Source organism: Eucalyptus grandis, chromosome 10 (genome assembly GCF_016545825.1).
Source record: "Eucalyptus grandis isolate ANBG69807.140 chromosome 10, ASM1654582v1, whole genome shotgun sequence".
Taxonomy (NCBI): Eukaryota; Viridiplantae; Streptophyta; class Magnoliopsida; order Myrtales; family Myrtaceae; genus Eucalyptus; species Eucalyptus grandis.
Window position 1 is genome coordinate 25,414,791 of NC_052621.1, and position 24,848 is coordinate 25,439,638.

Below are 24,848 nucleotides of genomic sequence, written 5' to 3' on the forward strand. Positions count from 1 at the left end.
TCAGTCTAGGCTGAGGACAATGGCTGGCGGCGGTGGCAGTGGTGGTGGTGGTGGAGATGGAGGCAGGATTGCAGAACCTTCTGATTCAGAATTCAACTTTGGCTGAAGACAAGAGGTGGTGGCGGTGGTGAAGGTTGAGGCTGGGTTACAGATCCTTCTGATTCGAAATTCAATTGTGGATGCGGACAATGGCTAAGTGGCGGCGGCAGCGGTAGTGGCGGCGGCGGCAGCGGTAGTGGCGGCGGCGGCGGTGGCGGCGGCAGCGGCGGCAGTGAAGATGTAGGCTGAGTAGCAGAATCTTTTGGTTTGGAATTCGAAATTGGCTGAGGAGGAGGACTAGGCGGCGGCGGTGGCGGTGGTGGCTGAGTGGTGATTGTATTAGTTACTGTACTATAAGAAGAAGAAGACGACAACAACGATGACGATGTCGAAGATGATGACGATGCAGATGATGAATTGATGTAATTGATGCAGTCCTCGACAGCTTCAGTTCTTTGTGAATCGAAAGAAGCTGCGGATGGTTTTGAGTTGACTGAGGAAGAGATCTTAGTTGCTCTCTTTCTCATCGACACCAGCCGTAGAGCTGCTAACACTTTCTCTCTAAGATGCTTCAAAAGCTTCGAAGATTCTAGCCTTGCAGGCACTCTAACACAGCAGTTTCCCGTGGTGGCGGTGCACCACCTTCTTCCGGCAACTTTGCCAGTCGGTTTATGCCTGTGCCTGTGATGGTTAATCACCGGCCTCTTGGTTTCTTCCCTTTGACTCAATCTGCTGTTTCCTCTTGTCGACATCTTCAAACAGCTTGCTTTACCTCAAGAAAATGAAGAAAGGCAAGAACTAGAGGGAGGAGGGAGGGAGGGAGGGTGGGGTGGGGTGGGGTGGGGTTGATGGAAAAGGTACCAAAGACCAAAGTTTTATAGAGAGATCGGTGTGAACTGAAACACTCGTTCCACTATTCAGTGTACTCGTGCGAGGGCGTGATTCGCAATGTGCACTTGGGCAGTGAAACTTGTCAAATAGGGGCGGCGAGTGGTAGCTAATAGTCAGCATCATGGCTTGACCAAGAACCTTTTCCACATTGCTTTGTGCATTAAAGATTAATCCCAAACTCATTTTCGAAATAAATGTTCAAGTACCTAGAGAGAGGCAGACCTTTCTTTAGTCAACTAAAACGGGGGGGATGTTCTCACTTTCCTGTGATTCCAGAGACAGCTCCCCTTCATAAGCGAAGAGCCACGATTACGGCTTTTCAAAAAATGTGACTTCCGAAAATACTATGGCTTCAAGGAAAGAAATTCTGGAAATTTCAATGATTTGGCTAAACAATAAAGGCCCTAACAAAGGCATCACCGCCATCATAATTCCCTCAGGAATGCTACCCTGCCCTACAAATCTTAATTTGCTCAACCAGGCCAGATCGCACTTCACAAAGCTACAGACAAACGAAAGACCCCAATTAAAAATGTTAATGGTCATGGGTCACCCTTTTCTAGTACAGGTTTGAGATGACTAGACTATCCACACGAGTGCAATTTTCGTTAATTAATACGATCGACCCTGTAAGCACAAACTCTAGTTCAGCTGAGGAATCACTTTCAGGAAAAGCAAGCATAAGAAATTGACACCCTACACCAGATAGCACACCTTCTCTCTTTAACGTCTGTCTGAGTGGCGCTTTTTGCTCCTTTAGCTAAAGAACTGCTCAAGCTCTTTTTGCTGTTCATAACTTCCACTATAGTTTTCCAAGTGAACGGGCCAGAGGGTCAATAAAAGTGTTCCACTAAATGTTTGATTAGGAAACACTCCACAGCCCCATCCCCATCAGCGTTTCTTTGAGCAGAAGGATTCTCTTTGGGTTATGATTGTCAAGGTGGATGCAACATATAAAAATCTAGAAACATTGACACTTCCAAGGCTACAGATGAACAATGGCCGCTTTTCGTTCCTGCACATTCATGCATTTCCTCACTTTTGTCCCTTCTTTTCGGGTCTATCGGAGGGCCACACTTACAAGAGAATCAAGAGATTTTGATTACCAAGAAAACAAATTACATGTCAAGAGGGATGGGTGTGAAGTTCGTGGGAAAGAAAAACACAACCAGATGAGTTCCCAAACACGAGGACAAAAGTTTCCTTGACTCGAACTGACAGCATGCCGATGAAATGGGTCTTGCGAAGAAGACATATCGAACAGCTGTGATATGACAACGTCATTCTCTCAAAAACTAAAACAGAAAGAAGGTCCTCCACTCTATGATTATGATTTTTCCGGTAATCATTGATCAAATATCAATTCAACAGCTTCGCAACATGCTAGATGAAAATCTAGTACACACTCGTATCTTACGAATAACTGATAGATAATTCACAAGAAAGAGAAAACAGAACATTTGCATTAAGACTTGAAAGACCATTTTCATAACAGAAAATTGAAATTGCCTAGCAGAATATCTAGTAGGAAAGAATTCCAGAACTCATGAGAACTCCAAGAACGATGTCTTGTGCTCTCAAAAAAATCAAATTGCCCAGCACAACAGCTAGCAGGAAGTATTCAGAATTCGTGACAACTCAAATAGGAAGTCTTGTGCTTCCAGTACATGCAGAGGATCCAGGGTCACTCCTTCACATGTTTCTCAAGACTGCTTCCATTGACGGGAGTCATTTCCATTAAGTTGCATCGTCTAATAAAAGGACTCGACTGACAATGCTTCTCGGCTTGGCCTAACTCGCCTCAAATGAGTTTTGCCTCTTTCTTACCCAGAATGGGGAATCACCAACCGCAATTTCAATTCCAATTCTTCCAGACGAACAAGAATCACCGCTTTACTATATTCATTTCCTTCTTTGTTCAGGTGTTAGTGCCAACCACCAACACGAATGCTGTGGTAGGCAACTCTCTTCAGAAAGAGATATATATGCAGGGCATCGAAGACAATTTGACCAGGCACAGCCGACTATTTCATTTTAAGAAATCTGCAGGCATTGCACCGACCAGGCAGAGCAGCAATTCTGCAATGAGCTGCTTTCAGATCCAACTCATTTGGCATGGCTCAAGAGCGATTCCTACTAAACCTCAACACTTTTTCTCGACTTACCGCCAGCAGCAAGTTCAATTAGAAAAGGCAAACATAACCAATAGCAATGCATCTTAAAAAATTCTTAATATCGATTTGAACTGGAAAATTCCAGTGAACAAGACATGTCTTGCGGTTAGGTATGTCACCAATGCAAGCACAAAGCCATCAGTAACCGAATCCCATCAAATAGAGAAAGGACTTGCGTGGACCATGAGTGGTCGCAGCCATTAATTTCTTTGGGAATCCATGTGACACCCACTTGATTAACGAATGGGATCGAGCAGTCTATCTTGACCCGTGTCCAAGCAAGTCTCACCGACAAATAAAGGCTGCAACTGCAAGTCTGTAAAACAGTCCATCTGCACCTACACATTCTCACTGCAATTCTACTTGGCTTCCCAAAAACACATCAAAAAATTGATAGACAATTTCAAAGAGATAAAGAAACTGTCGGCGACACTGGCAAACCAAGAAATCTTCAGAGGCTAAGCATTCATTTCGAAATTTCACTGTGGACCAGATACAAAGCGGATCTTTATCTGAAACCAAATCCAACACAAAGCTAAAAAGAAGCACTGTGTATCCTATCTACACTGTGTGAATCAATTTTATACAACAAGAACCAACCAAACTTCCCTAACTCAATGGTCATCGTTCAGGACCAGCAAGACTTCCCCACCATTGGCCATAACATGATCCAAGAACTCCCTAACTTCTTCTAATCTTTGAAAAGCAAAAGGCCCGTCGAGATCGCTGTCCAAATTATACCAAACGCCCTCGACCTTCCTAACCGCGACCCAATGCCTACTCCGCCAGAGCCCGGCGTACCTCCTGACCGAACATTGAGCACAAGGCCCATCAATTTGCCGTCCGGATCCTCCAGACCGATCCCGGCGGCTCCGCTGCGATGGTCGTGCCACGCCACCCGCTTGCCCTCGCCTTCCAGGGCGGCGATGAGAACGTTGACGTCGTAGTTCCCGGTGAGCGCGTTGTGGTGGGGCTTGAACAGCAGCGACAGCGGGGTCCACCTCTGCTTGTCGGGGTCGTCGAGGACGAGCCTGTCGGCGATCAGGTCCAAGCTCTCGCGAGTGAACGCGTCCTTCCTCTGATTGGCGAGAGAATGAAGCAAGAAAAAACAGGGCATTCAACATGGGGGCCGGGGGAAAACCGCGATCGACCCAATCCGGTTCGAGCGTGAAGAGGCGAAAACGCGGCGGCGGACGTACCTGGAAGAGGTTGTTGAGGGAGTGCAAGAGGCAGAACTGCAGCCTCTGCCGCTCGTGGTAGACGCCGGGCTCCTCGCGCGACATCTGCGGGGCTGAACGATCGGAGTGCTTCCCGGAGGACCAAGAAGATGAAGATGATGAAGATGATGGAGATGGAGCTTGCTAGGGTTTCGGAAATGGGGGGTGGTCGGAGGAAAACGGACGGGATCGATCGAACGGAGAGACGAAGAAGAGACGCCGCGCGACGGTGTAAGGTCAGGGGCGGCGGGGACGATGAGACGTGCACGGATAAAGGACACTTTGACACGCCCAATCCTCATCCCCGGAAACGGAGAAAATACATTGATTGGAATTATAATAGAAATGATTCCGAAATTTTGACTCAATCTGAAAATATGATTATATACTTTTAGTTTATTCGATACGATGCTTGCACATTAATCAAACATGTTATGTATTTATTCAATGCGATCTCTCAATTTTGATAAATCTTCAAATTATCCTTAAATTATATAAAAATATTAAGTTATCACTTCGTTAATTTGAGTTCAGGAACAACATTAGACAGTTTTATATAATTCATGAACTAATTTGAATATTTACTAAAAGTTTAGGTACCACATTAAATTAATATATTAATACCACAAAAATCCTAAATTGGTAAACAAGTAACAAATTTATTACAAAATAATATTTTTATCATAAAAATCTCAAGATAATACATTTGCGATAAACATTCTTTTTATTAATTTTCGTTAAATTAAACTAATATTATAAAAAAAACAAGAAATTGATACGCTCATGATGAACAAATGCATATTTTGCATAACATCAACATCACGTGTTAATTTTACGCTACTCTCATCAATCTGGCATTACTATTGTCGATTAACAAAATGACTTTTTGTTTTTAATATTTTGCTAGAAGGCAATTAACAAGATGACTAATCAAACACTCCCTTACAATCCACACCATCGCTCAACATGTTTTAGTTATCAATTTTGTAATTCCATTCTAGCCCGTTCCGATTTGCTGTAGCGACCTCCAATTTCACGGAATTTCATAAAATTTTGTTTATTTGGTAAGTAATTTCAGGGCAATGTATTCAATAATCAAAAGAAGGAAGAAGAAAAGGAGATTGACAGAACTGAAACGACAGCGTAGCAGCAACCGAGCCCTGCATCAATCATCATCATCTCTTCCCCTTTCGCCAACGGATATGGAAACCAGATAAGACGAGACTAAAACTCCTTCTTCTTCTCCCCAAAAATGGCGACTTTCGCTTCCCCGGCCTCTCTCTCCTTCTCTCTTGTCTCTCTTCGCCGCCTCCTCCCGCAGGACCCTCAAGCCCGCCGCGCTCCCCGACCCGGTTCCTCGAAACCCGCCCCGAGGCCCTCTCCGTCGCCGCCGAGCTCACCACCCTCCCAATCCTCGACTTCTCCGGCGAGAAGGTCGGCGAGACGTACCTCGACCTCCGGAGCGCGCCGCCGGAGACCGCCCGCGCCGTCGTGCACCGGGCCCTCGTCACCGACCTCCGGAACAAGCGCCGCGGCACGGCCTCCACGCTCACCCGCGGCGAGGTCCGCGGCGGCGGCCGGAAGCCCTACCCGCAGAAGAAGACCGGGCGGCCCGCCGGGGCTCCCAGACCACCCCGCTCCGGCCCGGCGGGGGCGTCGTGTTCGGCCCCAGGCCGAGGGACTGGTCCATCAAGATCAACCGGAAGGAGAAGCGGCTCGCGATGTCGACCGCGCTGAGCAGCGCGGCCGGGAGCGTCACGGTGGTGGAGGACTTCGGGGACAAGTTCGAGACGCCGAAGACGAGGGATTTCGCGGAGGCGATGCGGCGGTGGGGGTTGGATCCGAAGGAGAAGTCGATGTTCCTGATGACGGAGGTCGCGGACATCGTGCAGCTCTCCAGCCGGAACATCGGGACCCTCAAGATGCTGACGCCGCGGACGCTGAATTTGTTCGATATCTTGAATGCGGACAGGCTGGTGCTCACGCCCGAGGCCGTGAATTTCTTGAATGCGAGGTATGGGGTCGATTCCGAAGGCGACGGCGAAGAGGATGGAGATGAAGAGGAGGGCGAGGAGGGTTAGTCTTCTTTGCCTTTTTGCTTAGGTTCTGTACAGACACTTGACTCTTTTCATTTTGGTGGGATTCTTTGATTGAAATTATGGAATTTTTATGGCGTTTCGTTTCATATGCTTTTGGTTAAGGACTGATGAGGGTGTTAAGTTTTGCTTTGGGAATTCTGTTCATTTGCATCACGGAGATCTTACATCTGTGTACTGAGTTAAGCACACCATGTTCCATGTCTAGCATTTAAGCTTTTCTTGCCTGGACTTTGGTCGTTGCCCTTGTAGTGTCATCGTATATCGCTATTTCATGCTTTTTGTCAGGGATGTCAAGGTGATCAACAATGAAATTCTAGTCCTTGTAGTTTTGGGTAATCGTATGCAGACTCGGAATGTAAGTAACTGTGGACACTTCTTGTTTGCAAAGACGGTGAAAAGGAATGTATAAATCCACTTCTGTTGTTCTGTGTAATTGGGTTTTTTTGTTCATTAATCTTACTGGTTACCCACTGCCGACGCAGGAGGTGAGTCTGATGAGAACTGATCAGGATGATGCTAAGTTCAAGATTCCCTCAACCATTTTTAAGCTCCCCTGACCTGATAACCTTGAAGCTATGCTCTGCATTGCATATGCACATTTTTGCAATTTGGAATTGCTGCAGACCTGGCTGAGGGTGGTAACTTTTTGTCGAATTCTTCAATATTCAATTGTATGGAATGTGTTGTAGTTAAGGTTATTTACTGCATAATTCTTTTCTGCCCGATTTGTTCTCTTTGGTCTGTCAGTCTAAATTTTGCCGTCTCAGATACAGCTCTCTAGGCATTTATCTTTCTCACATGAAAACTGCATACGTTCCTCTTCTGCGTTCTGTCATTACGTCCTGTGATCAGTCCTCCATTCAAAAGAGCGCTCCTTGTATTTCCAGTTAAGTGTAGTAATAGGAAAATGATAATTGGAGACTTTCTGATAATAGTTTGCATTTGTATAGATCCTTTCTCATCATGGACTCGAGTAAATAATGATCATAGCTGGTTAAAGGTGAGTCGTTGTATCTAAAAAATGATCTTCTACAAGAAGATGAGATGTAAAATGTTGGACTTCTCTCATTTGGATTTCTCTTGATCTTTAACTGCTGGGAAATCAAGCTCTCTCAGCAGTGTGATTAACCGCAGTTGAATATCTGATGTTATTGGGTAAGTTCAGCTGCAGAATATGCTGCTGGACTTATTGGAATGTCACAAATAAATCCTGCAAAATTTGAAGTTTGCCATTGGTAAGAACTTTTATGCAAAACATGGTGCTAGCCAATGACAATTAGAGGCATTTGTTCTTCGTGTATCATATATAATTCGCTGATTTAGCGTTCTCATTTGCACAGTTTTGCATTGAGATCATTAGTCTTGCTTACCTACTGCTCTGAGTGGCTGTTTCTGAATAGCCACACCCTTATGAGAAGGTTCATTGAAATTTGAAGATAGTATAGGCTGTATCTTCTCCTGTCTTTTTTTTTTTCTCAAGCCAAACGGGGGCCATGCCTTCATTATAATATCGTAGCGCGACTTCTTCAACTTCTTACCATTGTTTATGTATCATTTGAGTGTCGCGAGGCCTACTTATTTGGAGATAGTTAACTTCGACGTATATGTTTGGGAGCTCTGGCAAGGCTTGTCAAGAGCAAGTTCCCGGTGAGTATCGAAGAGGAAGAACTCCGCCTCCGAGGATACGAAGATCGAATCCTGTGTACACCCAAACAGTAGGAAAGTCTATCTCGACGATGACCTATGGGAGCAAAAAGCTCCAGCTCCGGATCCTATGAATCTTGAGCCAAATGATGATCTAATTTACGTGCGTTGCTCATGTGCGGATGAGTCTGCTTCACATTGTTAGAAAGTGTGAAGATGCACGGTTAAGCGCTGAAATTTTTGCGTGGTCCGACTGTGATCTGCGTGTTATGTTCATCTGAAGGATGACCTGATATATACTACTGGAGAAATAGATAGATCATTTGTTCCCAGGGTGGGTTTGAGTGAAAAAATTTCCATGAATTAGTTTCCTAGATGTTGTTTGTTGAAAATAATCAGTTAACATATACCGGCCAATGCAAAATGTATATTTAAAGTGAGGAAAATAGATTGCCTAACTTAAAAAGGGAAAGCATTTTCCTTTGCCATGAAATCTTTTCTGAAACCAACACACTTTTAAGACTGTTTATTTTATGAAGTTTTGAAAAGTATTTTTCTAAAAATAATTGATTGGATCGCTTACAAAAATAAATGAATAAAAAATATTTTCATAAATTTTCAAATATAAATTAGTGTTGATAACAAAATGACTAATTATTTTAAATGGTCTAAGTGATCATTTTTTGGGAGATATTTCTCAAATGTTCATTTTTCAAGAAACAAACCGAATTTAAGGATGCATTTATTTAGCTAAGAACTTCTTGACAATGAAATATATATTTCATAAATTTTATTTTTAAAGAGAATTATTAGTTTTCATCTGTTTGTTGGTTTAGGAAAAGTGATTTTTTTTTTCTTGTTAAAAGGATCGTTTTTCTATTAATCTAAGCTTGTTGCTTCGGATTCATGAAAAGAAAAATTATAGATCAATTAATTTTCCGTCGTCCAAATGCTAAATAGTCGGTTAATAATTTCCTAAAAACAATTTTCATCAAATAAATGGACCCTAAATTCTCAATGAAGTATTTGCTAAAGAAAGAAACATGAAAGGGTATTTAATCCTACCAAAAAAATTGAAAGAAGTTGGCGACTTACTAATTTATTAGGATATTGATAAATTGATGATACCGTTAGTAGTCTATGTAAAGATAAGGGGGAGAACAAACGTTCGTTGGCCTAAGGAGCTTGGGTTTCCTTAAACAAGGTCTCGAGTTCAAGCCTTGTGTATGGAGCAAACAGTGCTGGGAGAGCCCCCTTATGGCTCCGATCGTGCTCATATTAGGATTAGTCGAGGCTGAAGGCTCCAGATACCAGTGCTTATAAATCGGGAAAAAAAAAAAAAAAGATAAGAGAAGAGAATTCAAAAAGTCATAAACTTATTATAATTATATCAATTCAGTCATAAACATTTTCTTTTTTTTTTTTGCCAATCAAGTTTTAAATATTTTGCATTTATGTCAATTTAGTTCATCGCCAAATTTTGTCAATTGATGCTAACATGGTATGACCGATTACTAATGTAGATACAGCTGGTATTGATGTCGACAATTTTTCATAATATTTTTTGAATTTTATTTTTATTTTTTCCGTATTACTTTTTCCTCTAGTCGCTCGCCAGCCGGTAGCGAGGCTCACCTCACCATCGCTGGTTGAGGTCAAGCCACGCCTAGCACACAGTACTGCTTACTCTCTGTGAGATATCAAATGCATATGAATAGATGATCGCCCTATCTAAACATTAGCTCAGGTTGTCAATCTCTCTCTGGCGGCTAACATATTTAACAAGCATCTAAATACTCTTTTTTATTAAATAACAATTGTCTTCAGATTAGGGTCATATACATAAAAAAAAATCAAAAAACATAGAAGATTTCGACAGATTTGTAGAAAATTGGAAAACCCCTAAAATCCAGCTTAATCATATTTATCAACATTTAAAATATAAATTTCTCAAAAGATTATGTTACTTTATCAATTATAGTTTACCAACGGCAATTATAAGATCTAAAAGAAGTTAACGAATTAAATTGTCAATAAATTTATTATAGCATCAGTAGTAAAATTTAAAATCCGTCCGTAACTTATCAATTCTTTTGATGCCATTAAATTCATTATACAGTTATGGCCTACTAACTGCACTTGTAAAATCATAAAGAAGTCAAACAACTTCTTAATCAATTTGGACGTTGGCAATTACGGTATTAGAAGAAACTCACGAGCCACAACTGTAAAATGCAATGATGTCAGTAAAATGACCAATTCATTTGACGTTTGTAAATTCATGATAATATTGATAACTCACCTAAGAAGGAATTTAGCTGACAAAATAAGATAGCAATCCAAAATTTGGTCTGCACCCAAAAAAAAAAAAAAAAAAAAAAAAAAAAAAAGGTCTGCAAAATGTTAGTTAAATGATGTATGCTGGAGGCACAAACATTCACCAATGCAATCGGTGACTTTGTTTAGTTTTTCTTTTCTCCTATTTTAGCATCCTGGAATAAAATGAAACACACGTAACCAGGCGCGCAGACAGACAAAGACTTCCTGAAAATAAGGATCTCACAGAAACCATCCACCAGGAAAAGATGGTACCTAAAATTGGAATGTCAAACCAAGAATGTCCACCGGCTGATCTTAATCTGCCGGGTTTGGCTTTTGCCCCTCTCTTATCCTTTGTCTTTCCCCATTCCCAGTTTCCAAGACTAATCACAACCACCTCCAATCCTCTCTGCTTGTTCCTCCTCTGATGAATCCATCACCTTTCACATTATCAATTCTCGCAATGGAAACTTGCATCATGTCGCCGTAGTTCCCGATCCCTCCCCGAAAACTGCAGCTCCTCTTTCTTGCATAATAAGTTGTCCTGAGACTCAGAAGGCAGATATTGCAGAACAAACATCCAAGGAATATGGCGCTTGAAGCGAAGGAGGTCCTAGCATGTATTCGCGGAATCCTTTCGTTATCCTGGAGGGCCGGTTATACATTCGCCCAAAAGCACCCGCTGGGTTCCATGATAGCCTCATTCTTCCTCCTCCTGTATCTGTTTTTCCCATATGTGTTCAAGCTTCTCTTGATCAGTATCCCCATAGCTTTCTCTGCTGTTACTCTTGTTCGAGTTCTTTCCAGGGATGGAACTGGAATTCTCCAAATCCCGAGTGGCAGCAAAGTCGAGGAAACGAACCGCATTATCCCGCCTGTAAAGCTGAAGTCCGGCGAGGAAGGCGCTACTAATACAACTCACCAATACCAGAAGCCGTTGATACGAGCGCAAATGAGCAAACGCCGTAACTTCAAGACAAAATGGGAAGACGCTCATGCTGAAGGTGGTGGTGTTAAGGAGGTGAAACGCGTGACTTTTTCTACGACTTGCGGTGATAGTCTGATTGGCGGAGACAGAAAGGAGAAGGAGAATGATTTTCAGGGCGGGTGTTGCTCCTTGGGTAAGGGAGAGAGCTCCAGTTCCCACGAATCAGATAGAGATTTAAAACATATGAATGAGTACCCGCTAACCTCAGAGTCAGGGGATCCGAAGCCTGAAATTGAAGTTTCTAAGGATGATAAAGGTGGCGTTATGGGCCAGTTAGAGGCGGATATCTTGGAAGAAGCAGAATATGAAGACGAAGAAGAGGCACAAGAGGATGGGGACAAGGCTGTGGAGTGGACAGAGGACGATCAGAAGAATCTCATGGACCTCGGCCTGTCCGAGCTAGAAAGGAACCGGAGACTGGAGAATCTAATCGCAAAGCGAAGGGCGAGGAAACTCGTGGGAACAAAGGTCCAGGAGAATTTACTTGACATGGACATTGGTCCTGCGGGTTATATTCCGCCTGTTCAGATTTCAAAGAACCCCTTCGATCCCCCTATTTGCTCGGATCAGGCTCTGGACTTGCAGATACCCGGGTCAGCTCCTTCAGTTCTGTTGCCTGCACGAAACCCTTTTGACCTTCCTTATGATCCTCAGGAGGAGAAGCCAAATCTCACAGTGGAGGGTTTCCAAAGTGACTTCCTTGCGAGTCAGCCTAAGGACATCTTCTGTAGGCATGAGAGCTTCTTCCTAGGGCCCTCTTTCTCCGTAGAAACTAGCCTTGATCAAGATCTCAGGAATGCAGATATTTATTCTGTTACAGAGAAGAGGGCTCTGAGAGAGCCACTATTCCCGAGATTGAGAAAGTTCTCAGGTCAGACCGCTTCTAATATTTGTCCTTGTGCGTTCATTTGATCCATGCGTTTACTTTCCAGTAATTTATGGGAGTCGTTTTTATCTTTCCAGCTAAGGGAGATCATGACAGACTGGTGGAACAAATTCTGTACCACAGAGACTATGGCATGGGTTCTGGCCAGGCTGAACATGAAACTAAACCTGAAAATGATAATGGCGGGGTAGGAGTTCTTGAAGATAAGCAGGAACGTGCCGAGGACATCGAGCTGAAGGTGTTTAAAGACAAAAACCACACAAAATCAGGTTCTATCGATGAAGAAGACGGCGACCAGAGCTCCATATCAACATCAGACAACGACGGACAGGCAACAAGTGAGGATGGGAACGATGTTTTGATCAGTTCGCAATTTCCCAATACGGCAAACATTTCTGTGCACAAGACCTTTGAATATTCAGTACCCAATGGCATAGCAACGGATGAGGATTTGTCTAGTCCACTTGGTATGGCCGATCTAGACAAGCGGACGGGCCATTCCTCCACATACTCCATAGCTTCTGACATGCAAGTGGAGGTCTCTGAATCCAGTTCCCTCGGACCATAGATTACGCTACTTCGCCTCCTGAGCTTGAGTGCTCCACTAATTGTGAAGATGTCCGAAAGGAGGTTTTCCCGGGTAGTGAAGAAATATGGGGAGCCTTGTCCTACCTATCCAGAGTAGAGGAAGATGAAACAAAAGACGACATAGATAATTTCAAAGCAAATGAGAGCTCGAAAGATCCATTTGGATCATCCATTTCCCTCCTAGATTTGTGTAAAGAAAATTCAGCTGACAGAGTTTCCACAACCACATGCCTGAAAGTCACAGCAACGGCAGAAGGTCCGGATATATCGGATTCTGATGATAAAAACCATACAGTGGGGTCTGATTATCTGCCAGAAGCTAAATACCTAGAATCAACGCCACTGGCACAGAATTTGGTGCCCCATCAAGCCGAAGAGAGGCAATCCCAGAAGGCAGAGGTCGGTAGTTTTATTAGATTGTGCCATATAAAATAGTTATTTCTAAAACAACATATTCAGGTAATCCAGTTCCTAGGCTGTAAAGACTGTAAAGACTGTTTGAATCAATTGAAGATATTGTGGGCGTAAAGAGATGCATGATCCCTATAATCAATGACCACAATTTCTTCTTCTGCCCAATTGATATTGATGTTCTGTTTGTGGTGCTAAGTCTGTTGCGCTTTTCCTATCAACTGTGGACTAACATAACGACAGAGCTGAGCATCATAGCTCTTATATACAAGCTGAAAGCGTGTGATTTTCATGTCATGTGACCTAGAACTAGAAGCTTGTCGAGATAAACTGACACAGAAGTTCACAAAATGTTCAAAACTATCTCCAAATTTCTAAAGTATCAATTGTCAAAATAGATCGGAAGTCCAATATAGTAGTCCAACACTAAAGTGATAGAGGAGGTAGTGATCACCACCACTGGCATTTCTGATATGACTTGAGAATCCATTTATGCTTTTCTTTTCCAAGTATTTAAGTGCACCTATCGAAAAAATCTGATGTATGAATATATTGCTTACATGTAACAGGAATCGATTAATCTTCTTGAGAAGTCAACTGGGGAAGCCGATGGCACACACGGAGATATAGACTCCGTGGAAAGCACGAAGAAAGAAGCCAATGGCAAACGAGGATATATAGACTCTGGGGAAAGCACAAAGGAAGAAGCCAATGGCACACAAGGAGATGTAGACTCCAGTGAAAGCACAAAGGAAGAAGCCAATGGCACGCAAGGAGATGTAGACTCCAGCGAAAGCACAAAGGAAGAAGCCAATGGCACACAAGGAGATATAGACTCCAGCGAAAGCACAAAGGAAGAAGCCGACAGCACACAAGGATATATGGACTCCGGCGAAAGCACAAAGGAAGAAGCCAATGGCACACAAGGAGATATAGACTCCGGGGAAAGCACAAAGGAAGAAGCCAATGGCACACAAGGAAATATAGACTCCGGGGAAAGCACAAAGCAAGAAGACAATGGCACACAAGGAGATTTAGACTCCAATGAAAGCACAAAGGAAGAAGCCAATGGCACACAAGGAGATATAGACTCCAGCGAAAGCACAAAGGAAGAAGCCAGTGGCACGCAAGCATATATAGACTCCAGGGAAAGCACGAAGGAAGAAGCCAATGGCACACCAGGAGATATAGACTCCGGTGAAAGCACGAAGGAAGAAGCCAATGGCACACCAGGAGATATAGACTCCGGCAAAAGCACAAAGGAAGAAGCCAATGGCACACGAGGATATATAGACTCCGGCGAAGGCACAAAGGAAGAAGTCAATGGCACACAAGGAGATATAGACTCCCGCGAAAGCACAAAGGAAGAAGCCAATGGCACACAAGGAAACATAGACTCGAGGGAAAGCATAAAGCAAGAAGTCGATGGCACACAAGGAGATATAGACTCCAGCAAAAGCACAAAGGAAGAAGCCAATGGCACACGAGGAGATAGAGACTCGAGTGAAAGCACTGAGGAAGAAACTGAGAAGTCGAAAGCCAGTGGAGAAAGTTGAAGTATTGTCTTCAGGACCGAGACATCTATTTTTAGCACTAGTTCAAAGATACATGGATGAATTCTTGAGGAACAAAATCTCAGCATCAACACAAATATACGAAACTTTGTGGAGTTAGTTGAACGGTAAATCACCATTTTTCACAATGACAGTCAAGATCAGCCGATGCTGAAGGCATCTCCCAACCAGTTGAAACTAGTTCTGGGGAACATTAATTGGCTGATCACCCAATAGAACTCCAATGTTCTTACAGCGGTCATTTAATTGTTTCTCTAATTTCCAATAGTTTCCAGCACTGTACACTCGGCGTAGTTCTGAGAGATTAGTTAGAGCAGGCAAAGAACAAGATAAATAAATACAAAATGTGGTTTATCCAGATGTACTAGCAAGACAATATCAAAGGCATCAGCCTGTATATACAACAGGGTTGTTCTTTTCACCAACCTAGTGAAGCTCATGGAACCAATTTCTGATCAATCTCTGTCAATGTAAGGATATAGTCGGTTTATATGAGTTCCTTTGGTTGTATATACCCTCTACTCGCATGCCCACATTTGCACTATTCAGTACTACTTAACGGGATTTTTAGATGCAATGAGAACACATTCAGTCCATTCATGCTAAACAATTAGGACGCTGTTCATTGAATTCATTTTGCACCTTCTTAAGCTTAATAGGATTTGTACATCGGTATTTCTTCCCAAGTACAAAAACTACATTCTGAATTGTCGCCTTGAACAGCTTTGACAAGCTCAGACGCTGAGAATAGTGACCAACATGGCTTTTGTTCTAAAGACTACTGTTTCCCTTGCACAATCTCAAAAACTATGAGTGGAAGAGATGTACTGCTCTCTAGTAGCTTGTGGTCTCAAGGAAGTGAAATGGCAAACTGTATGTTTCTTGGTATTTTGAGTTGAAAGGCAGAGTCAATCACCATGGCTTCATCTTTCTTAAGTTTCTAGCAGAAGCTAATGATGACTCTTACCAATGTGCAACATGGCCTTGCTTAACTGTTTTTATGGTGGGGCTCGATTAAAGAGAGACTTGAATGCCAAGGAAAGAAAAGGTAAGAAAAAGTCCATGAACGTATTACTCCCTTCCATACAACTTGTCTTGTTTGTTTTACCGCTGATACCATTTTCACTGCCCCTTAATCAAATTATATCAGCAATAAAATGCCACACTTTCCCCATGTCTGATAAATGTGGATGCTAAGACCCTGCCAAATAAGGTTTCTGTATCAATCTAGCGGTAGGGTTCGAAAAGATGTACCATTCAATTTTGTGTCTCTGTCAATTCTGCATCTTTTTCTTGGCAAGAGGTGTCGTGTTCCTGTCTCACTGTGCTACTGTCCTATACAATTACAAGGTATAAAATCCTTTTCTAGAGCTTAAATGGCATTTCCAATTGGTGTATAATTAAGCCTTTTAGTACATCTTCTGCTTTATCAGTCTCTGAATTATCATAACTGGGGAAAGTGAGGCCCCACGGAAGATTTATTCTCAGATCTTCATGGGCCAGAGAAGCATCATACAGAATCAAGCTTCACTCTCTCCACCTCATCTCATTGATTGCTTGCTTCTAGTTCTAAGTTCTATTGAAAACCTCACTTATCACAAGATGGTCTACTTCATCTCATACACAATGTTAGAGTTACTTATGTAGCTGTAGATATGCGCCGTGTCTACTGTCAAATGGTAAATTAAGAACAGGGAAACCAGATTACAATGAGAATCAACATGTTTGCAAAACTTAAATGAACGTAGTTTTAGAAGTAGGTGGCAAACTTCCTCGTCATTCCAGTGTAATCTTATGAAAAGGCCTTATTCAAGCACAAACAACCATGTTTTCTTATGAATAATTTCGCTGGTAAATTAAAGGGAAGAATCAGAATATTTATCAGACATGGACAAAACAAGATGGACCGAAAGTGTGAAAATTCCGATATAATTGAATCTAGACGTAACAAGGATAAAGTGGCCAAAGATGCCTCCACATGCAACTTGCAAATAGAGGGCTTCGCCTTTTGAAAAGGGATGGTGATTTCTTTTGTCATGTACCGCCTTAAAGCTAAATGGGACGGCCATTTATTCATGTTTCCTCGAATTCATTTGCCTTAAGTGGCGCTCTTGTAATACACCGTGCGCGGGACATGGGCACTGCTTTAGTAGCTGTTCTTGCGATAATTGCTACCAAATGGATGCTGCCAACAAACAATATGAGCAAAGCAACAAGAGAAAAGAACCTAAGAGATGGACCTGCTGCTTTGTACAACTTGTCATCTTCCAATCTTTCATTCTTTTCTGTGCTCTTGATCAGAAAAATCTCCCAACTTCAACCTAACACACCAAAAAACACACACAAAGAGTTAAATGAAAAGGTAGAAATGAAAACAAGAACAAGCAAACAGATCACCTTATTCTCCACAATCAATGAAGGAAATTTTTGCTTTTTAGTCTCAACATTTGTTAGGTTCTATCAAAAGAAGGCATCCTCAAAACAGGCCTGATAAGAAGAAACAGGTATTTAGGAGCTTATGCAGACATAAAGGGCTAGATTATTAAATCCAAGAGCAACCAATGGAGTTTCTTTGAATATGTAAACAACCTGTCCTCACATGGTTGCTGAAGTATTTGTTTTCTTCTCCTAGTTTAACATACTGTTTGCAGAGTTCGAGTCTGTATGAATGCATGCGCAACGGAGGACCAGATCAGTTGACGGTGCTCCACTGCTATCACCTGAGCTCAACCGTAGTTAGCAGTAAACAGTCCATTGTTTTTTCATCTGATTAGATTATTAACTAAATTATTAGTTCAACATAGTGGTCGATTAAAATATAGATCCTTGCACTAAGACAACAGAAAAGAAAACTTAGGTCAATGGAATTTATCCACCGAAAAGAGAATCTCAAACCCCATCGGCAACTAAAAAAATTCCAAACCACACTGATTAAGAAAAGATAAAAGCACCCTTTCCTCCACCTAACAAAAAAGCTACATGAGTCTGTCTCCATTGAAGGGTCACAAGTCAAGAGCTTCACATTCGATGATTGACATCCCATTGGCGCCGTACAATTAGAATCGCGCGTGTATGATGATTCCGTGGACTTGCAGAAACAGGTCTCATACCCCTCAGAATGGTCTTGCCACCATTGATGATCAAATAATGGAGGGAGGAATATTAGGAGCTGTTGTTGTGGCAAAAGAATAAACCACCAGATCGACATTATCGAGAATACTGTGATCTAAATTGAATCTTTTAACTTTTCAAGGACATGTTTCTAACTCTAATTATTCAAACAGAGTCCTAGGAGGGGATCTTCTTTTTCATTTAGAGCCGGATCTCGTGAGAGAGATCTCATGGAGAAAGAGGGGTTTGAAGCATATGATGCCTCAGTTAGTGGAACGAAGAGTCAGCTTCAACTAAAAGCGTTTGATGGTCCGGTCAAGTCTAATAGGGCATTTCTTTTGCTGTTATTTCATTCGGAGTAGTGGAACAGTCTAAAAGACGCGGAAGAAAAGGAGGAAAGTAGGCAACTAAGAAGGGAGGGAACATGTGGCAATTTTGTGCAACTGCTCTTCTATTACTACCCTCAGTAATTCAGCATCTGAAACATGGTCTCATCATTAAAAAGTTTTCAGAACAAGCAAATTTCATGATCTATTAGAGCCAGAGGATCAAACCAAGGTGCAGCCGCAATTTCAAGTTCGGTCGCTACTTAAAAATCACAAAATTTCATTCTGGCCATTTGCTTCAAATTCATAAAGAAAATGATAAACATAGGAAAAAAATTCTCCAATCAAATCTGAAAGTGAATTCAGTCATTGATATTCCCCTGTTTTCCAGATTACATGAGATGAAAAAGCGAAGAACTCCAATGGCTGAGCCAAATTTCGGTTTCCAACATACTCATACCTGCACGCAAAAACAAAACAAAACAAACCCCTTCCTTTTGACAGTCTTTCCTTGCATCAAGCCACGACACTTACGTTTTATGCTAAGCCTTCAACTAGGGATTGAATATGCTTACTTAGGCCAGTGCCTTTATTCCATTCTCCATTGAAGTCGTCTTGGATACCATTCTCAGGATGCATTCATTATCCAGAATCGCAATCTTAACTTGATGGGAAAACTTGAGGTATCAAATTAAAGAGAATACCAAAAGGAAAGAGCTTTGCTCGCCTCTTTCTGGGTGTAAGGCAATATTTGCTCAAAAACGATAAATTAGATAATTCAGTCAAAGGAGAGACCACATATACGCCCTATCGATACTGCCCTCTTCATGTTCTTCCACAGCTTTCAATGTAGAACTTTGTTTGCATAGGCAGAACACCACAATACTCAAACGAAGGTGGAGATTCTCACTAAAGGAAAAAAATCCAGCTCTGAGAATCTATACACTAGATTTATGGCTTCCAAAAGAAACACGATCTTGTTCTCCTGTGTCCTGGGTTTAGATACTGATGAACTAACTCAAATTCTTCTAGTAGACATATTCACAGAAACCATGACAAAAGCACAACCATAGCTACTCCACTAAACTTCAAAAGATAGAAACAAAAGATGCTTGGAGCTAAGGAAAACAGGGATGAAGCAGCCTCATCCATGAGGATAACTCTGTCCAGCTTGCATATGAAAAACCGGGTTCTGAATGAAAGTCCCTCTGTGAGTATTCTGCCCTTGGAATTTAAGCCCAAAAGAGTTCACACCGAAATGTGGGCACATGGACATATCCCCTTGTGTCGCATGGAAGGTCATGGACCCTCCATTGCTAGGCTGATTCCAGAGAAAAGGAGTCCTGGGTGCTGTGACGGGAGTTGGATGCCGAGCCACCATGGATGAAGGATCTGGCGAAGGCGGCCTTTTATCATCTGGTGAAGGAGTTCTAGTCTCTGTGAGATTCACAGTTGTGATATCGTGGATGCTGGCCCTTCTCTTATCTTTTCCACCTGAAAGTTGTCTGATGAAGTATTTCTGTGCGTGGCTAGCTACTTGCGTCGGTGTTCTCGTGATCACGAAGTTCCTGGAGATGTTTCTCCAATCACCTTTCCCATATTTTTTTAGACCCATCAAAAAGAGCCTGGAGAGAAATTTGCAAAATAGGTCCATCAGTAAACATAAACAGACGTATCGAGCATTAAAGCAAACAACTGCCCTCGTCTAAAAGCCACTGAATTTGCAAGACTAAGGTCCTCCTAAATTAAAATTCTAAGACAACCCTATTCTTAGATCACTTAACCTTGTTCATCCTGCTTATATTACTGACACATTAAGCTCATCCAGCAGACAGTGAATGAGATCATTGGAGATCAACTCAGAGCAAGTGCAATAAAGAAAACTTCATATCTTACTTGTGCTCTTCCTCGGTCCAAGGAACCCCTTTCTTTCTCTCTTGTTCGGGAGGCCGAATCGATGATGATCTCTTCCCACCAAGCCCATAAGACTGTTTGAACCCATCATATCCATGGCCATTCGCCCACTCCAATGTGAAGGGCGCTGTAGTGCTATAGCCAGGGATCGGGATGAGCCCTGCTTCTATATTGCTCACATCAACTTCCAAATCCTGATAGTGCTTAACCACATCCTCCACCGTCTTCCCAGGGATCATCGAGGCGACCCTATCCCACCGATCCGGCGTGTCCTGATCGTGCACCGCCAGCGCTTTTTCGAACATTTTGTTCTCAGCAGGGGTCCATTTCGCGGTCCTTCCCTCCTCGTTGAAAAACCAATTCGCACTCGATGCACATGGTGGTAAGGGAACTCCCGTTTCCCACTTCATCACATGGGAATCACGCAACCCCTCCTTCAGACTAAACTTAAGTCAGATGCTGAAGGGTGACCAAATTCTCGATCTTCTTGGAAAAAAGAGAGAGAGAGAGAGAGAGGCGGCTCTTCGATTTCGATGGCGAGAGAGAGAGGGGGAGAGAGAGAACAAAGTAAAGGGGGCGCTCGAATGGGAAATGCGGAGAGCTTCGGGTTCACCACAAAGATGTCCGTGTTAAATCACCAAGCATCTTGAAAGGAATCAGAATACTCCTTTTCCTCTGTGCAACCATAGCCTTAGGAATCCCATAAAGAACCGACTTTTTATCCCAATATAACAAAGGCAAGCCTCACAAAACATAAGCAACAAATCACAGTATGATCCGAAAACACCAACAAGAATTGCGACGACCCTCGAGATCTAAATCCAACAAACCACCCAACGCAACTAGAAACAAGAATGCAACGTATCAAAAGAAGAAGAAGCAAGAAGCAAAGACCCTGAAACGAAAACAAAACCAATAAAAAACTATGCAGAGCAGCCTTATCAGACGTCAACGAACTCACGAATGAACTTGTAGCAAAAGGGAAAGCTCGGAGAGCGAAAGCCAGAGAGCCTCGCAGGTAGGGTCCTCTGAATTCGTGTGAAACGAGAAGATAACAGAGAGAGAGAGAGAGAGAGAGAGAGAGAGAGGCAGGGGGGGAAATGATGGGTTTCTTTCTTCCTTTCCCTTGAGGACTGAGCAACAAGGAAAAGAGAAGAAAGAGACCAGGGATGGATGTCAAAACTCCAACACCGAGCTGAAAAAACCAGAAGCTTTTGCCAAGCTTCAGGGGTTGAATCTGAAAGCTCTGCCAATATCTGTGGGGGAGAAGGGGAGAGAGGGAGAAGGAGAGAGGGTAATGCTGAAGCTGAAGGTGGTGAGTCGTGATTGGAGGGGATGGGATACTGCACTTTGCGGAAAAAGTTCCCTCTTATTATAATCACGACACTCTCTGTTCCATCACCCCCCCCCTTCTTTTTTTTTTTTTTTTTTGCCCTCCATTTTAATTATTGCACAGGCCCATTTTGTATTTATATTCCAACACCTCTCTAATTTAATGAGGTGGACCGCATCCGAACTTAAAGAGATCGTTCATATTGTTCTTGATGCACGACACCTCGAGACCACTTGTTGTTAAGTATACGGGATGAAGAATTAGCTTGATTTTCAAAATTTCGATTAGGTACAATATAATCATGATCATTGTATCGAAAAGATCGAAATATTTTCTTTATTTGATTGTTTGAATGAGTATCTCGATGATGCTTTTTAACGGATATTTGTTAAGGTGATGAGTTGATTGATTGATGTTTCTTGTTTCATGGTCAAACTTTAAAAATGCTATACCCATATATCTTTAGGGCCATTTCAAGTGGTGTACATTTACAAATTTCAAAACTCTTGTGTGATCTATACGAGTATTTGATTGAGTTACTATTCAGTATTATATCAGTTACTGTTCTTTATTGTAGCACTATAGCAATTACTATAACAAAAGAGAAAATTGTGTATCGTGAGTCTATCAATAAAGATGATATGAATGCGGTACCAGATTGTTATATAAAACATTGCATATAAGTACATGTTGAACATAAGCAACAATTAGATTATAACACATGAAGCCCTCACATCGGATGAGAGAGCGGGCTTGCGATCTAGCCCTTATGAATTGGGTTGGTTCGTCAATAATGTCCTTGCATGTATTCTACTTAAAGAAAGAAAGAAAAAACTTCCCATGTCACCTATCCATGCCAACAAGTACTTTTCAAATCATTGACAAAGGACACGCGGCCCACCATTCCGGAAGAGACTATAATTGATAGAGACTACCACGGGATGCATTGAACCGTAAGGTCGAGCCTAACTGGTTCTCAGTGCTTCCATCACATAAAGCATATGTTCCAATTTACGAGTCAGTCCGGACTCAAGCCTTGGATTGAACCCAAAAAGGTCAGCTACACATCTAATTCAATAGCCACATTAAAAAGCTATTTGAAGTCTGGAAGCAGAGGCTTATGACCGCAACTAATGTTAAACATGGTGTCTTTTAGAATTGTCATTAAACTATTTCTTGACTTTTCGAAGGAACCGCCGTGCCATCTCCTTTCACATTGATATTTTTTAATAACAAGAAACCTCACTTTAATTATATAAAATTCAAGCCCACACATGAAATATCTTCACTGGTCTTATAGATTAGATAAGACGCAGATTAAAACCTGGCGAGCAGTACCAAGCACGTCAACGCATCACATAATTCAACTCGATGTTAAAGAAAATGTCTTTCGATTCGTTAATTTTCAGTAAACAAATGGAATAAAATATTTAATACATCTACTATCGCTTCCCAAAAAAATAAAAAATAAAGGGGCACCAAGCAATGATGGAGCTGAACACTAGTCAACGGGGGCTGGGGGTAGCAAAAGCAACGCAGAACCCATTCCAACTAATTCCCCAAAAAAATATAAATTTGCATCAAAAGACCAAAAAAAAACACCTTCCCCTCCCCCAATCTCATCATCTGTCCGTACCGTTCTCACGAAACGAAAAAAAAATAAAATTTGTGGATCAGAAAGTCCCACCTTCATTCCATTTCTTAAGGTGCCCCACTTTAATTACCGACCAGATTAGCATGTCCTCTTATTCTATTCCGACCATTTTCTTAAAAATCTGTTTTTCTAATGATGTCCTTAATTAATCTTCTTCTTTATCTTTTTTTTTTTGGAGGGGGTTTGGTAATGATCACATCATTGGAGGAGGCAATACGGTACTCCCTCCGATCCAACCGCTCCTGATCAACCCGCCGAAAAGACTCGGCTTCCGCATCGACGGCTGGGATTCACCAGGCTCGGTGGTGGAGGCGCGGGCCCCACCGCTCCACATTATTTTCGTCGGGTTTTGAGGGGAGGGAGGGGGCCGCCACGGGAGGAGTTCGGATCGAATCGCGGAGCGCAGGTGCCGACACGTGGGCGCGCGTCATTGGCCTTGCGCGGCGGCAAGATGCGGTTGCAAATTACCCCCTGGCTGGCGGGGGGATGGGAGGGGCCCGAAAAGCGCTCGGTCCAGCCAATGAGTGGCGCACACGTCGGATTCGCGACATGGGGCGCGGCTGTAGAAGATAATGCGCTAAAATGGCGACGAGTTTTAAAGAGAGACTCCCCCTGGCTAGGCTTATAGGCTAGCCCTAGAGCCCACTGCCTACTCCTCTGCTTCTGCCTCTCGCTCTCTCTTTTTTTTTCTTTAATTATTTGAAAAAAAAGTTGCACAATTGTAGAGGAATTTTTTTTTTTTTGGTTATCGAGAACACGGTTATTTAAATCGCGAATTGAAGTTTTTAAATGGATTAATCATAAATCGAGATTCCCATCGTGAAATTCAATAAATATTACCTAAAATCAGTATTTTATATGAAGGCATTATAAATTTCGTAGAAAATGTTATATGTATTGAACGTTGAGGAAGATTTATGATTTATAAAAAGGAAATTGTAAATTTGAATGCATATGAGGATTCCATGCATTTTCCTCAGCATAGGTATTACATGACAATATAAATCCTAATTCTTTACATATATATATATATATATATATATATATGGCACACATCATAAAAAATAACGCAAGTTGCTCTATTAAATGGGCAGCATTTGAATGGCTTGAACCGATAGATGCATATTGAATTATGAGTTGTCAAACCAAAAGTAGATTCTCATGTGATTTCAGCTATTGGAGATTCACCTAACATATATGTATTATTTGCCTCGGTAATCAAATGGTTCAAGTAACTAGTGTTCTAGAAGTATGATAGCAAAAGTTGAGAAGGGATATAAAACATCCTGTGAATCCCATAAATTTAATAAATTTATGGGCGAATGTGACTTAGTTTAGTTCACACGTCATTGATGAGGTATATTAAATTTGAATGGCTTGAACCGATAAACGCACATCAAATTGTGATTTGTGGAACCAAAAGTAGATTCTTATGCAATTTCGGCGGCTAGAGATTCATCTGACATATATGTATCATTTGCCTCGAGAATCGAATGATTCAGGTAATTTGTGTTCTAGAAGCGTGATAATAAAAGTCGAGAAGGAATATAAAACATCTTGTAAACCCCACGATTTTATTAAATTTATGGACGAATGTGACTTAATTTAGTTCGCACGTCATCAATGAGATATAAACAAATCAATTGGATTCTTAAGCTAGTAATCTTCTCTCATCCCACG

General features: G+C 42.0%; 5 protein-coding genes across 5 annotated transcripts; 3 read left to right on the forward strand and 2 right to left on the reverse strand.

Moving 5' to 3' along the window:
* Window positions 1-3,540: 3,540 nt before the first annotated feature.
* On the reverse strand, window positions 3,541-4,642 carry LOC104423838 (josephin-like protein). The gene is given in 3 exon segments (XM_018864380.2): window positions 3,541-3,915; window positions 3,918-4,182; window positions 4,304-4,642. Coding segments are annotated over 3 exon segments (546 nt in total). The 5' UTR covers window positions 4,388-4,642; the 3' UTR covers window positions 3,541-3,718.
* Window positions 4,432-7,230, forward strand: LOC104422406 (50S ribosomal protein L4, chloroplastic). The gene is given in 4 exon segments (XM_039302937.1): window positions 4,432-4,583; window positions 5,464-5,927; window positions 5,930-6,397; window positions 6,903-7,230. Coding segments are annotated over 4 exon segments (1,107 nt in total). The 3' UTR covers window positions 6,926-7,230.
* Window positions 7,231-10,972: 3,742 nt separating this feature from the next.
* On the forward strand, window positions 10,973-12,825 carry LOC104423839. The gene is made up of 2 exons (XM_010036282.3): window positions 10,973-12,242; window positions 12,335-12,825. Exons 1-2 carry the CDS (start codon window positions 10,973-10,975, stop codon window positions 12,823-12,825), a joined length of 1,761 nt encoding a protein of 586 aa, XP_010034584.2.
* Window positions 12,826-14,137: 1,312 nt separating this feature from the next.
* On the forward strand, window positions 14,138-14,812 carry LOC120288786 (protein Ycf2-like). The gene has a single exon (XM_039302938.1). It carries the CDS (start codon window positions 14,138-14,140, stop codon window positions 14,810-14,812), a length of 675 nt encoding a protein of 224 aa, XP_039158872.1.
* Window positions 14,813-19,017: 4,205 nt separating this feature from the next.
* LOC120289196 (transcription factor DIVARICATA-like) lies at window positions 19,018-21,064 on the reverse strand. The gene is made up of 2 exons (XM_039303825.1): window positions 20,164-21,064; window positions 19,018-19,892 (listed from the first exon to the last, which is right to left on the reverse strand). Exons 1-2 carry the CDS (start codon window positions 20,589-20,591, stop codon window positions 19,412-19,414), a joined length of 909 nt encoding a protein of 302 aa, XP_039159759.1. The 5' UTR covers window positions 20,592-21,064; the 3' UTR covers window positions 19,018-19,411.
* Window positions 21,065-24,848: the final 3,784 nt, after the last annotated feature.